The 16,404-nt window shown below is 38.9% G+C and overlaps 1 protein-coding gene and 1 pseudogene across 2 annotated transcripts; both read left to right on the forward strand.

Moving 5' to 3' along the window:
* The first annotated feature begins 241 nt into the window (after positions 1–241).
* Positions 242–15,131, forward strand: CNIH1 (cornichon family member 1). Its single transcript, XM_084878015.1, has 5 exons — positions 242–466; positions 6,673–6,741; positions 11,032–11,144; positions 12,138–12,281; positions 14,232–15,131. Exons 1-5 carry the CDS (start codon positions 386–388, stop codon positions 14,257–14,259), a joined length of 435 nt encoding a protein of 144 aa, XP_084734141.1. The 5' UTR covers positions 242–385; the 3' UTR covers positions 14,260–15,131.
* Positions 2,602–3,238, forward strand: LOC311619534 (small ribosomal subunit protein eS27-like; annotated as a pseudogene). Its single transcript has one exon. The product of its transcript is annotated as a small ribosomal subunit protein eS27-like (transcript).
* Positions 15,132–16,404: the final 1,273 nt, after the last annotated feature.

The raw sequence follows: 16,404 nt of genomic DNA on the forward strand, positions 1-16,404 counted from the left end.
AATCTCACTCATATTTGTATTTCAAAGAAGAAGCACAGTACCTGGAATATACTAGGCTCTCACTAAAAAAAAAAAAAAAAAAAAAAAAAAAAAAAAAAAAAAAAATTGTTTAAAAGAATTAACACGGCAAGGCAGGAAAAATCAAGCAGCTGTGCGGACAATATAAGTGCAACGCGCACTTCTGCCACCAGAGGGCGCCGGCGCACCCGGGCCAGTGCGCAGGCGCGCCGGGAGGACGGGTGCCGCGGCGGCGGCGGCGGCGGCGGCAGCGGCGGCGGCGGCGGTGTAGGCTGTGGCCGGGGGAAGTGAATGGTTTTACCCAGAGGGCCCTGCGCCGCCTTTCTCCGCTGGCAGCGCCGCCGCTCCCTGCTCCTCCTCCCCGGCCATGGCGTTCACGTTCGCGGCCTTCTGCTACATGCTGGCGCTGCTGCTCACCGCCGCGCTCATCTTCTTCGCCATCTGGCACGTGAGTAGCGGGCGCCGGGGGCGGGGGTCCGGGGCGGGGGAGGCGGCGCGGCGGCGCTGCCGGTTCCGCGCCGGGCCCGCCGCGGTCGAGGTGGCCGTGGACCCCCAGGTCCGGGCTCCGGAGGGCGGGGCGGGGCGGGGTGGGGGGCGCAGGCCGCGCCGCCGGGGTCTGAGCCCCGCTCCGCGGGCCGGGGCTGCAGGCCGTGGGCGGGACGGGCGTGCGGGGCTCCCCCGGATGCGCCCGCCGGTCCCGGCGCAGGCCGCGCGCCGCCGCTCCGCTCCCGCTGTGGGTGGGGCGGCCGCGTCCTGACGGCCCTGCGGACCCCGCTTCCAGGCGCGGACTCCGGCCGGCCCCCCGCACCCTCACACCCTTATACCCTTTTCCCCCTTTCCCCCTACATCCCTGCATCCCCCTACATCCCCGCATCCCCGGAGGACGTCACGGGCTCGGAGTCCTGCTGAGGGAAAACTCAGCGGAAAGGGAGTTTTCCCAATGTTTAAGACAGACTGATTTTCTTTTCGGGTTTCGGCTGGAGGCTGGCCCAGATGAGAGGTAGTTGTAACCTGTTTGAGATGCATTTCCAACTCTGCGCCCCAGCACTTGGCGGGTGCTCTGCAAGTGGAGTCACTGTTTTCGGGCTGTTTCCCAGTGAACTTTGATGCTGGATTGATTGCTCTGTTGACCTCATCTCCGAACTTTTCCCCTAAATCATACTTTGGCCGCCAGTTTTTCAACAGACAGTTGCCAGCCACCTCTGTATTCTGGGTAACTTGACTTAGTAAAGGTAGTTTTACTTTGATTTTGAAAATGCTCAGAAACCTTAAGCTTCTAGGGACCCCCCTCCTTCCCCTCCAACCCCCCTTACTAACATGCTGCAGGATAGAAACACATCCTTACTGATCCCGGGAAGGAACAAGTGAGTTGCCCGTGACATCAGTTCTGCAAGAGGTTTTTAAGGAATTCTGTTCCTCTAGCGCAGAATGAGAAGCAGTCTTCAGGGAATCAGCATTCATTAAAAATGTATCTTGTATTTGCTTCTGCCACTTCCCCCCCCCCCCCCCCTCTATAATCCAGTATCTTCTGGAATATTGGTTTTAGTTTGAATGATTGGGCATGTTCACAGGAATGTGAATTTTAAGTCAGGTCTTCCGCCCATAACAAGGATTTGTTTATGGAACATAAAGTGACAGGGTCATTTAAAGAGCTGCAGCGTCTTGTGCAAAATGTCTAAGGTAGAGTGATATCTATCACACATCCATTTCCTTTTGCTCCAGAGTGCGATTATGTTTATAATTGTTAAGAGCTCGACTGTTAGTGTAGCCAGGAATGCTTATGTCTGCTAAGTCACGGCTCCCTCCAAATGCTTGTCCGTAGGAACCAGTAACTTAAAGAGCGTTTTAGGCTCTTTGGTGGAAGAACACTAAGTACAGATCATTTGGGAGGGAGACTCTCTCCATCTTAGTAATGAGCCTCCAGTGAAACTGAAACAGTTCCCTTCTTTCTGCAGATGTGGACGAGTCACTTCCTGCAGGATGGGCGCTCTTTGTTTTCTGAGTGATGAGGGTTTTTATTTTAGAAGGGAGCTGTGGATGGCTTTTTTTACACTTTGAACCAAGTTGTGGAAAACCTGAACTGTACGTTTTAAAAAAGTTTTAGTTTGAAATGAATCTAGATATAATGTTAAGTCCTATTTTAGAACTTAAAAAAAATTGTATTCTGCATATTAGTGGGAAGCTTTTATCCTTAGAGATTTCTTGGTAGTTCAGAGGATTATACATCCTTTGGAAACAGATTGAGAATACTAAATAAACATTGATCAGCCACCTCCTACACACTCCCTACTGGTGATCAAGCCCGCAGCAGGGACCCTTCAGTCTGCAGGCCAACGCTCTATCCACTAAGTCATACCGGCTAGGGCTGGTAGATGTTTTTTTAATTTTAATTTTAATTTTTATTATTTTTATTTTTATTTTATTTTTAAAAAATATATTGTATTGATTTTTTTACAGAGAGGAAGGGAGAGAGATAGAGAGCTAGAAACGTCGATGAGAGAGAAACATCGACCAGCTGCCTCTTGCACGCCCCCTACTGGGGATGTGCCTGCAACCAATGTACATGCCCTTGACCGGAATCGAACCGGGGACCTTTCAGTCCGCAGGCCAACGCTCTATCGCTGAGCCAAACCGGTTTCGGCTGGTAGATGTTTTTTTAAAAACATTTATTTTAATTGATTTCTGAGAAGGGAGAGGGAGAGAGAGAAGCATCAGTGATGAGCTGGGTGTCGCCTTGGAGGTCAGGATGGCCTGCGCCTGCAGGAGGATCAACATGCCTTTGGCTGGAGATTTACCACATCTGTCCTCGGAAGAGGAAAAGAAAAAACATCAAAGAAACGGCTAGTTCAAAGTCCAAATCCTTATTTTATGGATGTAAAATGTCCAGGGTGCTCCAAGATCACCACGGTTTTCAGCCGTGCTCAGACGGTGGTTCTTTGCGTGGGTGGTTCAGCAGTGTGTGCCCGCCGCCAGGAGGAAAGGCTAGACTCACAGAAGGGTGTTCGTTTAGAGGAAAGTAACACTGATGACCCACACAGCTTCCGGAATTTGGGCTATATCACAAAAAGGCCTTATCCGTTTAGTAATTCTAGTTAATCTACCAGGGTAATGTAATCACATTTAGTTTTGTAAGTATACAGCAGTGATCTCCTATTTTGGTGTCAGTTTTTCTTTTTTCTTTTTTAAAAAAATATATCTTATTGATTTTGCACAGAGAAGAAGAGAGAGAGAGAGCGAGCTAGAAACATTGATGAGAGAGAGTCATCAATTAGCTGCCTCTTGCATACCCCCTGGGGATATGCCCGCAACCACGGTATACATGCCCTTGACCGGAATCGAACCCGGGACCCTTCAGTCCCCAAGCCGATGCTCTATCCACTGAGCCAAACCGGTCTCGGCTGGTGTCAGTTTTTCAATAAAGTTTTGATTATGAGAAAACAAAACAAAGCAAAACAAAACAAAACAAAAAAACATCAATGATGAGAGAGAATCATTGATTGGCTGCCTCCTGCACACCCCACACTAAGGATGGAGCCCAAAACCCAAAACCTGGGCATATGCCCTGACCGGGAATCGAACAGGTGACCTCTTGGTTCTTGGGTCAACACTCAACCACTGAGCCACACCCAGCTGGACGCTTGTAGATGTTTTTTATGCTGATTGTCTCTTCTGTCAGTTCAGTCCTAGTTCATGTGATTAGTGCTCTGTGGGGAATAGAGTTGGGAGCACAGATTTGTTTGAAAGCTAAAAATTTAGAAGTCATTCCCTAAGGATGTACATCAGATTCGAAGGTATCCTGAATTGGGTAGTTTGGTATTTTTAGGGATTTATCTGTTTTTATTGTGTTTGCACTTCTGTGGAAAATTTTGTGAATATCTTTGTCCAGACACACAATTACCAAAAATTTGAAATCACAAAAGATTCTTAAAAGTTTTGAAAACTAGCTTATAGCACTTAAACAGAAACCCATTCATCATCATACTTATTATTTTTTTTAATAACATTTTAGTTTCTTTTTAAAAAATTTTTTATTGATTTTTTTACAGAGAGGAAGAGAGAGGGACAGAGAGTTAGAAACATCAATGAGAGAGAATCATTGATCAGCTGCCCCTTGCACACCCCCCACTGGGTATGTGCCTGCAACCAAGGTGCATGCCCTTGACCGACCGGAATCGAACCCGAGACCTTTCAGTCCACAGGCCGACGCTCTATCCATTGAGCCAAACTGCGTTTCGGCCATCATCATATTTATTAAAAGATCCCTTGAAATCACTTGAAAGAAATGTTTAATTAAAAAAGTCATTTTTAAGACATACATTTTGGAATCTGCTGTTAAATTGATCTTGTTTTAGGCAAGTAATTGTATTTGTGATCATGGTTCTTGTCTTGAACTTTATTATTAAAATGCATTGGGAATAATGCAGAGCTAATATCAGGTGAGTGACTAATGCCCATAAATGATCAGAAGTTAGTATCTTCTAATTGTACATTCATATATGTTAGGGATCATTAGCAGAGGAAAATGCCTTTTGCTGAGTCCTGCACTTTTTTTTTTTTTTTTTTTTTTTTTTTTTTTTTTTTTTTTAGCATAGGGCTATTTTTCTTTTTTCCCTTTTTACATCAATAAATATTGATTGAACACTTAAGTATGTGCCAGGCACTTTTTAGATCCTAGAGCATATCAGAGAAAAGCTTTGCTTTTATGGAGTTTACATTTTAATTTTTTATTTCTATTCCTATATTAGTTAGAATTTTTAAAAAAAATATATTTTATTGATTTTTTACAGAGAGGAAGGGAGAGAGATAGAGAGCTAGAAACGTCGATGAGAGAGAATCATCGACCAGGTGCCTCTTGCACACCCCCTACTGGGGATGTGCCCACAACCAATGTACATGCCCCTGACCGGAATCGAACCTGGGACCTTTCAGTCCACAGACCGACGCTCTACCGCTGAGCCAAACCGGTTTCGGCTAGTTAGAATTTTTTTTAACTTTTATTTATTTATTTTAAAATTTTTTATTAAGGTATCACATATTTGTCCTCATTCCCCCTCATTCCCATCCTCTACCCCTCCCCACGCATGCCCCCACCCCCCTGTTGTCCTTGACCACTGGTTAGGCTCATGTGTATGCACACGAGTCCTTTGGTTGATCTCTCCCTTTTATCCCCACTAGTTAGAATTTTTATTAGGTTAGGTTGGTGGGTTTTATAACATCCTAGAAATTAAAAAAACACATTTTTATGAAGCTAAAAACCTTAATAGGGAAATAAACCAGCATATTAAAATCTAGAAATATACGACTCCATTGGCTACTGGTAATATTGAGTAACACTGTCACATACTAGTATATAAAGACGCTATTTGTAACCCACCAAAGGGCAGATGAAGTTCTGTTCCCCAGGTAACTAGTGGCAGCAACTGAAATATCTCCCCATAGGGTGGTGCTTTGACTTCTTATTTTGACGCCTATCTTAGCATCACCAAGTGGTCCGTTACCCCATTTGACTTTTCAGTACATTTTAACTTTGCAGCTGTGTTTAGTGACCCTGCATGTTAAAGCCACAACTCTCTAGAGTCTGGACAAAAGCATTTCTGCCATGCATGTAAAGTGATGCCATCTTCCTCCCCTTATCGCATTTATAAGTGCTTCACTCCTCACACTGTGAAAAACCGGCCTTAGCTGGCCTTACCCTTACACAGGCTGTAGTTTGGTGACCAGGTAAAATGACCTGCATGAGTTCATGAAAGGAGGTCAGATTGGTCACTTTTATAGTGGCCTTGAACAGGACTCTGCTCTTGCCTGTATGGTGCTGTCAGGTGAACTGGAACAAGATACCTTTTGGGGCAAAAGAATCCTTCCTCCTGAACAGATACAGCGTCTGGGGCAGAGCCCGTGCCAGATGCTTGGCAGCAGGCTCAGGGGCGGGCTGGGAACCCTTTGGCCTGGGCAGGAACTGCGCGCCTGTGTGTGGTGGTCCTGCCCGTGAAGTTGAATAATCTCCAGTTTCTCTACTCTGAGACCATTTTTTTGCATTTCCAGATCCAAGTAGGACTTTGAAAGCTCAGGCACAAACGGGAGCAAACTGAAGCATGCCAGTCCATCTCCAGTGTCCCACTGGACACTGTGATGAGGGTGGGGCATGCACAGGTGATTAAAAACACTTCACCCTGATGGCACAGTCTGGTGGGAGGCACAGTCTGTACGTAAAGGTGTGAGGGATGCCATATTGGCAACATTATAAAGCCCTGTGCTCTGGAGAGATTTGACAGATAAGCACTTATATCTGCCCAAGGGATGAGTTGACATAGGAAGAAGGTTTTTTAGGACAAAGAGTTTTGATGAATAGTTGTGGGTGGGGCGAAGATAATTTCAAGTCAAAATAACTTGAAAGAGGCATAGGAAATAATTGAAAATTGAAGGTATTTATCACGGTAATATCAGGTCATGTTAGTGATAATAATATAAAAGTGTTCAGTTCTTTAAGTCTGATTCTAGTTACTTATTTATTAGCACATATTGAGTTTATTGTAAATCAGTGTACATGTAATATTTGCTTTTTTATTAACTTTATTCAGTTATTTGATGATAGGACAGGTTTGTTGCATCTTTTTATTAAAGCAAGAGGTCCTAACTGTTTAAATTCTATTTTAGATTATAGCATTTGATGAGCTGAAGACTGATTACAAGAATCCTATAGACCAGTGTAATACCCTGAATCCTGTAAGTTATAATATCGGAGTTTTCTTTAGATTTTAAAACTGTTTTTGCTTTTAACTTGATATAATTTGAAAATGGCCAATATTCTCAGTAGCACGGTATATTTGTACTTTTTGAAACTGACTTTAAAAAGTATTATTTTTCCTGTCCTGCTTGACTGTTCTGACTATTATTAATCTGTTGGTGATCTTGTCAGCTGTCATACTAACATTCTTCCAATCTGCTTTTTACATTGTCGGCCAAAGACAGTTGAAAAGGTCAAAAAGATTAAAAGAGTCAAAATTGCATTAAAGGTGTGTACTGCTTTTTAGTTTAATGTTTTCCTGCTGCATTCATTTCATGGGGAGGGTTAGGGCATTTGTATCTGTAAAATGTTATGTTCAGTGTGCTCGTTCATATGCCTGTTGAGGTTTATGCTTTCATGAAATGCCATGTTTTATGCAAATGCTTGCTGGCCCTGCCAAGTAGGGAAAGCTGTTAAATGCTTATGCATTTAAAAAAAAAATATATCATAGCTATAGGCACTTCTATGTTGCATTATTTGCTATAATGTTTGATAGTTGGTTAACATAAAATGACTTTAGTGGATGGCAAGATTATTTACCTGTTGTTACTTGGGAGTCTTTAGTTTTAACTTTAATTATGTCTCCTCTGGAATGAATTTTGTTTCAGCTGATGTTTAATCAGAGCGTTTTAGGTAGCTAGCTCTGTTCTTTGGCTCTGGAATCTTGCAGCAATGCTAACTTGTTAACTCATGCTGCCAGAAATTTGTGGACAATTTGTATACAATTATCTATAAAATTATTCCTAATACATATATCCTCTCTGAATTTCTAAAACAGACCTGTCTTATACTAGGTTCTGATGGGTTTAATTATAATGTAGCTCATTGTGCTTGGGGATTCTCTCTATATTTTTACTTCATTTATTATACTTACCTCATTTAGAAAGAATCCCCTTTAGCCTGTAGATTTGATTTTTCCTAGCTGGTCAGAAACTGAAAGGTGGTTTGTAAGAAAGCTTTAGGTACTTTAAGATATAGTATACTATAATTCATCTTTAAAAATTACCTCATGAAGATGAGAGCTTGTGTAAACTTCAGTTGTATAACACCGTGATTCTCTAGCTTGCTAGAGGGATTTGGAAAAGGATTTATAACAGTGATTTTTCAACCAGTGTGTAGCAAGAGTTTTTAAAACATGCAGTACATGACTAGTCAGGGGCATTGACCTCTTCTCCCTTAGGTTGTCAAATAAAACATGACAACAGCTAAAACAGTAGCCATTGGTGTGAATGAATCAAAATTATAGCTTTTTTTTTTTCCAGATAGGCAAAATATATCTTTTTTCGTGTGCCACAGAATTTTAGTAATTAGTTTATGTGTGCCACAAGTTGAAAAAGGTTGAAAGTTGCTAGTCTATAAAGTTAATTTGCTACTTTATTATTGTTTCTTAGATAAATATGAATGATGGGATAGGTTTCTAGTTTGCCTTTAAAGAACTGTTAAAATATGACGAGTATGTACATTTAAAGGTATTATCTTACGAATTGTTTCTCTGCTCTTATGAAACAAAATATAAGATGACTGCCTTTTCATTGGAAAGTAATGATGTTCATTGGAAAACATCTTAACACACTATTACAAGAAATTTAGAAACTGAAGTTTCTCCTTTTGACAGTTGTTTAATATTAGTATTCTGTCTTTGGCTTTTCACTACTTCAAAAAAGCAAATCCTGATGAGAATAATAATAGCTGAAATCAGATGAGTGCTTTCTTGGGTCCCAGCCTCAGAGCTGAGCATCTTATCTTGCGTTTTGCCATCCAGTTCTCATGACAGTTTATTTTCATGAATAGGAGAGTAAACAGGCTTACAGAGATTAAAGCACCTTGCTCAAGGTTACACAGCTAAGGAATAACCAGAATTTGAATCCAACAACCTGATGGTTAAGCTCATCCTCTTGTATTTTCCTACTTTACTATAAATTTAAGAAGGACTAATTTCACTTTAACATAAGAAGATGTGTTTGGGATATCCTTATGCTGCAATATGTTGGGAGGAAATTTTTATACAAGCACAGGTTGTATTTTGGATTAGATGCCGGTAATTAGCTTAATAGCAGTGCATCTGACAGTTTTCCCTATTAAAATTTTGTTTTGACAATTCTGCCAAAGTATGAGGGAAGACAAATATTATTATTTTAAAAAATGTGAGCCTTAACTAGAGAATATATTGACTTATATGCTAAATTGCTATCATTTCCATTATATTGCATGAGGTATTTTTTTCTGGAAGTTTTTGTATCAATGTTGTTTCCTAGGTGGAATAATTTTTATGCCACTTATGGGAAAATTTTTGTCTCCTAAAGAACAACCAGAGAGGATTGGTTTTTATAATAGGTGCATAATAAAATTTTCTGGACTTTTTTTTTTTTTTTTGAGAAGGAGTGTAGCATTTGTTTCAGATTAGAACTGGTAGAGTTGCAGATTATTTTCACTATCACTAAAGTATATTGTTTAAAGTCAATAGGGATCATACTTTCAAAATCATTTTCTCCTCATACCTCAGCCTGTAAGTGTAGGGCAAAACTTGGGTGATAATTCATATTGTTAGATATTAATGGGCTTTTAGAGGGCAAATTTTAATTATCTTTATTTAAAAGAAAAGTCCCATAATTTAAATTAGGGTTGTAAACAGCAGCTGTAGTAGAACTCCTAATAAAATATCCTTTTTTTCTTGGTTTTTCCTGGTTGTAGTCAGAGTTTTAAAGATTTCCTATGGACATTTTCTTTAGAGACTGTAGGTGTTAATTTTGATGTTAAATGCTAGCTTAAAGGTTCATACTATTTACAAGTTTATATACTTAAGTTTGTAGAAAATACCTGGTTGGTGGTGTGGAAAAATTAGTTTTATTGGGATTTCATTTAAAATAATATTGATTAAAAACTTCTCTCTGTACCTTTAAATTGGAAAAGGTAATTTGGCAGTATTAGAAAATCGGCTTGAATGTAGAATATAGTTATTATTTCTACAGCTATGGTTTCCCCTAGGAAAGATCTGATAATGTTGAGGATTCATATAATTTGGTATGATGCAAACATTTGAGAAACTGCTTTTCAGCTGTCACTTATAGGCAGTTCTTAGGCTGCAACTTGTAATGAAAGGTGTTATTTAAAAAAAATATATATTTTTATTGATTTCACAGAGGAAGGGGAAGGGAGAGAAAAATCTCATTGATGACAGAGTCATTGATTGGCTGCCTCCTGGACTTCCCACACTGGGGATCGAATCTGTAACCCCAGCATGTGCCCTGACCCGGGAATTGAACCAGGACCTCCTGGTTTTTAGGTCGACGCTCAACCACTGAGCTAGCTGCCGGGTGGTTTTGGTATTCTTATTTACAAAGTCGTTAGGCTGAAATCTTTAGGATGAGAAAGATAATTTAGAACAAAGCATTAACTCCTGGTCATTTTATAAAAAGCATTTTACTTGAATTGATTTTTCCTCACTTAGTACTACCTACTACTAAAAGATTTATTTTGTTCTTAAATTCTGAGCTTCTACTGGTCTGCACTGTCTTTCATTGGAAAGCATGCTTAACGAAACAGGAAGGCCGTGTAAGAATGGAAGTGCAGGAACTGGGGAACATTCCAATTTCTTGGGTCAGAGCTGTCTTTTCCCTCCTACATTGCAGAAAGTACATCACTTGTATTTGTGCATATTAGTATTCTTTCCTCCCTGACTGTGCTGAGATTATTGGCTGTTGGCTTTCCATTGAAAAATTACTTTGTGGTAATGTGTTGTGGTTTGTTAAATACTGTATATGTAGCATTTTGGGTTACTGTTAAAGGATTAAAAACACTAATGTGTAAACTTCTAAAGGGGAGTTCTGTTTTTGTGGATTTTTAAAAATACGTTGCATGTGATCAGATTATCTTATTTTTGTAATTTTATCATTTTTGAATAGTAGAAAAAAAAGTATTCCAATTGATCAGCAAAGAACTAAACAATCATCTGGGTGGTAACTTTGTATAATATAACTTATTGCTTTAATAATATGAGTTTTAAAGTTTAGATTTTATTCTTTTAGTACAAGCTATATCCTCTTATCCACTTGCTTGCAATCCTGCTTTGGTAAAAAGTTAAATATGGAAATGAAACTCAGTAGTTTCATCTTTGAATCTAGGAAAACAGTAATTTTTCATTATGGAAACTTGGTTGCCACCTGCTTTCCAAGTTAACAGTTGATTGAACGCCCAGGCATTTTGATAACTGGCTTGTGTTTTTCTTCCAGCTTGTACTTCCAGAGTACCTCATCCATGCTTTCTTCTGTGTCATGTTTCTTTGTGCAGCAGAGTGGCTTACCCTGGGTCTCAATATGCCCCTCTTGGCATATCATATTTGGAGGTAATATTTAGATATACTACTAATACTTTTCCTAATTAAATTATACTATAGTTAATATGGCTGTCTTACTTGCTAGTTACCTAAATAAAAACTGGAAATTAGTTGGCCTTTATTTTAAAAATAAAGTGAATGAGCAAATAACTGATTTACTATACTTCTTAGACTCTAGAGAGTTTGCTTTATTACTCTTTAAAGATTTTTTTTAATGAGGTATAACTTACATACAATACTGTGCAAAGTCTGAAGTATACAGCTCAATGAATTTATACATATGTAGACACCCATGAAACCACCAGCAGATCAAGACATATGCCAGTTCCAGCCCCATCCCAATCTGTTACCCCTGTGCTTCCCAAAGAGAAACTGACTTCTAAAACCTTATATTAATTTTGCCCTTCTTTGAACTTTATATAAATCCAAACTTGAATGTGGTTATTTATAAAAGATATTCATATTTCATAACTTTTAAAAGTTCTACCTGATCTACATAGATGTAAAAATGACATTGCCCTTGATTTTAGGCAATATATACTGAAGAAGTGTTTAAGAGTAAATGATATCACATCTATAGCTGAACTTTGAAATGGTTAAAAAAAAAAAAAGTATGCATATTTAGAGATAAAATGAGAAAGAGAAGGATAAAGCAAATGTGGTAAGTGTGAACATTTGGAATGTCTGGGTTTAGTGTTCTTGTACCTTTTCTGTAAGTAAAATTATGTTAAAATAAAACGTTAACTCTTATATACTTTTTACAATTATTCCTATTTTTCTGAATTTCTGATAAAGTGTAGAGGAGGCCAGATGTGACTTCTTTAGCTCTCTTGTTCTGCTCATTTAGGGGCTGCAGTTTTAAAATTAAGATGATGAAAGGAAAGAACTCCATCTCTAAAAGTATTCTTTCCTATGTGGACCAAATATTAGGGAAAAAACCTTCCTTCCCATGCTGAAGGTTTGCTCCCTTTCTGAGTGGCTGATAGGCTGTGTTCATTACAGGTATATGAGTAGACCAGTGATGAGTGGACCAGGACTCTATGACCCTACAACCATCATGAATGCTGATATTTTAGCATACTGTCAGAAAGAAGGATGGTGCAAATTAGCTTTTTATCTTCTAGCCTTTTTTTACTACTTATACGGGTAAGTTTAAAAAATAAAAATGTGATATTTCACTTTGCTGTCTAAAAAGTTTGCAGGCATTACGATCCTAACACCTTAGTATCCACTTGAAGAATAACTGTCTTGAATGGTGGTAACTGGTAAAGGCAGTGCACACCAGCCAGTTCACATGGAATGTGAATATACTGGTACTTGTCAAAGCAGCCAATTGGTGTGCTGTCGGAAGCAGATAGTTTGGCTAGGCATGCTACTTTCTAAGTTTTCAGGTTCATTCAGTTAGTGAAGGACCATCCTCATTCTTTATGGTAAGGTGATGGCATTGGGAGGATATGGCTTGGTGAGTTTGAAAAACAAAACAAAACAAGAGTGTCGAGATTGTGTTTAAATTTTTTTCTATCATGCTTCATAAATTGTATATCTTGTAGTTTGATTAATCTGAATTGGATGGATGAAAAACAGTTCTATCTTATAGGATGATGTAATTATCACCGCCCCCCCCCCCCACCCCCCCTTGATAGATTCATGTCATTAGGTTTCTCAGTCTTGTCACTGTCGACATTTTAGGTTGGGGGTCAGTCTTGGGTGTGTGGAGCAGTCCTGTGCATTGTAGGATACTTAGCAGCATCTGTATCCACTAGCCAGTAGCACCCCCGCCCCAGTTGTAATAACCAGAAGTGTCTCCTGTGGGGCAAAATTGCCTGCGTGAGAAGCACTGCTCTGAGTGGACTGCAGGTGAAATAAAATGGCTGCTTATTAAAACTAGAAAAGGATATTGTCAGGTGGAAGTATCACTTTTCTTTAAGTGGTATAAATAAACTCTTCCCATTTTTTATTGCTTTATATTTAGCTAGAGGGCTTTCCATCTGACTTTCAAAATCTGAGGGAAATTAGCTGTATGAGGTGTAATTGTTATAACTAGCTCCCATTTCCTCCTATTTGTTACTTGAAAACTTGCTAGGTATTATATTGTAAGTTTATGCTCATGTTCTCTATATCATGTGTGTTTCCATTGTAGAAAAGGATGCATGAAAGGCTTGACTGGAATATGCCTTTAGAGGTTATAATTATGAAAACGAGTATCTCTCTTACTGTTACCTACAGATGTCACTCATATGAAACAAAGAAAGCAAATCAGTTCTGAAAAGTGAAGTTCTATGTGTCATCCCAATTTCTTGTTTTTATTTTTAAGTTTCGGTAACAAATGTCTGGAACAGTGCTAGCATATAGTAGACACTTAAAACTTTACTGAAAGAAATGTGTGATTGGATAAATCACTGGAGATGTACAGTGTGGGAAAACGTTCACCAGGAGGTGGTGGTACTAGGGCATTCATTTCTGTTTTAAATTGAGTTTGCTCACCTCCTTGGTTTGCGTTTTCATGTAGAGATACATGGTTCTGAAGCATGCTATGCCTATAGAGCATCTAGAATTGTCTGGCAGTCTGTAAGCCTAAATCAAATGGATAAATCTATTGCTGTTGCCTAGAGCCTTTCTCTAATGGGAAAGTTCCTTAACTGGCCATTCCGATCTGCACAATGGGGTTAGTAATAGAACTCACCTCTTAGGACTGCTTGGAACTTTCAAGGAGGTCATGTATGAAGACCTCACAGGGCCTGGCAGGAAGTGACCCCTTGAAGACTGGCTTCTTTTAATAGACTCAACTCTCAAGTGTGGAATTTTGGATTTCTCTAAGCTCAGATCCCCCATTGAGCTTTCAGCTGTGCTGTTCTACTTGCTAAAATGGGAAAGGAATAGGGAACAACTATTGCACATGCACCAAGCTAAGTCCTACCTTAGGCAAAAGTCCATAAATGCCGGTTAACATCATGTTTGAACTTGTTGGTCTTTTTATGTTCTGTGATGGTGTGATACCACAAACTTGCTTGCTATATAGAACAGACTCAACTTTTTGGCACTCTTAGTTTTTATAATGAGGAATATTTGCATTAACAGCCTTTTTCTTCTTTTCAGCATGATCTATGTCTTGGTGAGCTCTTAGAACAACACACAGAAGAAGTGGTCCAGTTAAAATGCATGCAAAAAGCCACCAAACGAAGGGATTCTATCCAGCAAGATCCTGTTTCCACGAGTAGCCTATGGAATCTGATCAGTTACATTAAAAAATGACTCCTTATTTTTTAAATGTTTCCACATTTTTTGCTTGTGGAAAGACTGTTTTAATATGTTATACTCGGATAAAGAATTTAAATGAATTACGTATAAATTAATGTAAAGTGATTACCTCTGGTGTTGACAGGTTGGAACTTGCACTCCTTAAGGAACAGCCGTGATCCCTTGAATGATTGCATTAATTATTGTCCTTAGTCCATTGGAAGCTTTTGTTTATAGGAACTTGTTTTGGTTTTAATGAAATGCCATCTAATTACAAATAGCTGTAGATGACCAGGTGCTTCTGATGAACTGAAAATATATATCTGATCTGTGGGAAACTTCCTGGGTTTCCTCATCTATCATGTAGATGATTATATAAGGATACATTAAAAAAATAAGAAGAGTGGGATTTTCCCCCCTTTAACTTGAATATTACGCCCATATATTGCATGAATGAGAGATTTCCCATATTTCCATCACAGTAATATACTTGCTTTAATTCTTAAGCATAAGTGAATATGATATAAAAACATGCTGAATTGCTTATGAAGAATGCATTTAAAGCTATTTTAAATGTGTTTTAATTTGTAAGACATTACTTATTAAGAAATTGGTTATTATATTTACTGTCCTAATCTGGTGGTAAAGGTAGTCTTAAGAGTTTGCAAGTACTTCAGATTTACAAAACGGTTTGAAAGAGAATACTGTATAACCACCCTGCTGTTCCTTTAGTGCAATACAATAAAATTCTGAAATTAAGATGTTCAGTGCATTGTTTTAAAGATTCCAAATAGCAATTTCATAAACTTGCTTAATCCACAATAAAGACATATTACTGCCAGTTTTTAAAAAATAGAGAATTATTGTTTTTTGTTTAATATTACGTCTGGGTCTAAAAAGGAAGAATTTTAAGTGACTAAGCACATTACCTTCTGTTGTCACTTGTCTTGATTCATAACCATTGATGGCACAACAGTATCATTTTTCTTACCAACTTAAAAAAAATTGCAGCACTTGTAAGTTGTAAATTTTTTTTTTGCCTTTTTCAAATAGCAGGTTTTAAGATAAAATTACTTAATTTTTGTTTAGGCAGTTAAATTATGGTATGCATGTTTTCATAAGCATTTTTGTGTTGCATTTGGGATGAGGAAGTTAAGGCATTTGAAAATAGTGTAAGTGGCTAAGTTTCTTAAACAATGAAAACCAATATATAGATATTGCATATAATGATCAAGGGTGTTTATGGATGTCTTTGTAGAAATCTAACTCTAAGAAAAATGCTCCCTCACATTTGGGAGAGTAACTGTCACTGTTTGGGATTGGGTAATGGAGGAGAATATGTTGAAGAAGAGGATGTAGAAACAGGAGAATGAGAAGAGTCACACCATTTCATAATGAGAAGTTTTCAGACTTTATATATTCTAGCCTGGGGAACACCTCGAAGGAACTGACTGTTGGTCAGTTCCTGCAGTAAACTAGTTGCCAAGCACAGCAAGGCATTGAAAATTCATACTCTGAATATGAAGAGTCATTATTCAGTTTTATATCCACCTGATTATATCAGTACCCACTCCTGATTTTTCTTTCTTGTGATCATGAGACCCGGCCACGTCTATCCACCAGATAGGTTTCCTGGGCTTTCATAAATAATCCTATCCAAGTATTTTTAAAACCTTTATAAGTTTTAACAAATATCCTTTTAATAATGTATTCTGGGATATTCAGGGCTAATGCAGGGTTTATTGGTTGCTATTTGGGGAAGCCACCTTCTCATGCTTTAAAAACTATTGTAGATATGGCCTCAGCTGGTTTGGTTCAGTGGATAGAGCGTTGGCTTGCAGACTGAAGGGTTCTGGGTTCGATTCTCGTGAAGGGCACATGCCTGGGTTACGGGCTCGATTCCCAGTGGGGGACGTGCAAGAGGCAGCCAATCAATGATTCCATCATCACTGATGTTTCTATCTCTCCCTCTCCCTTCCTCTCTGAAATCAATAAAATGTATTAAAAAAAAAAAAAGACAACATATCTACTA

Source organism: Pipistrellus hanaki (genome assembly GCF_964339955.1).
Source record: "Pipistrellus hanaki genome assembly, chromosome: 1".
In the NCBI taxonomy this organism is placed as follows: Eukaryota; Metazoa; Chordata; class Mammalia; order Chiroptera; family Vespertilionidae; genus Pipistrellus; species Pipistrellus hanaki.

What these genes read in the sequence shown, in the direction of transcription:
- CNIH1 (XM_084878015.1), top strand. Translation starts at nt 386, where the DNA reads ATGGCGTTCACGTTCGCGGCCTTCTGCTACATGCTGGCGCTGCTGCTC. An exon ending in TTGGCATATCATATTTGGAG is followed by an intron (nt 11,145 to 12,137) that starts GTAATATTTAGA and finishes TGTTCATTACAG; the next exon opens with GTATATGAGTAGACCAGTGA. An exon ending in TTTTTTTACTACTTATACGG is followed by an intron (nt 12,282 to 14,231) that starts GTAAGTTTAAAA and finishes TCTTCTTTTCAG; the next exon opens with CATGATCTATGTCTTGGTGA.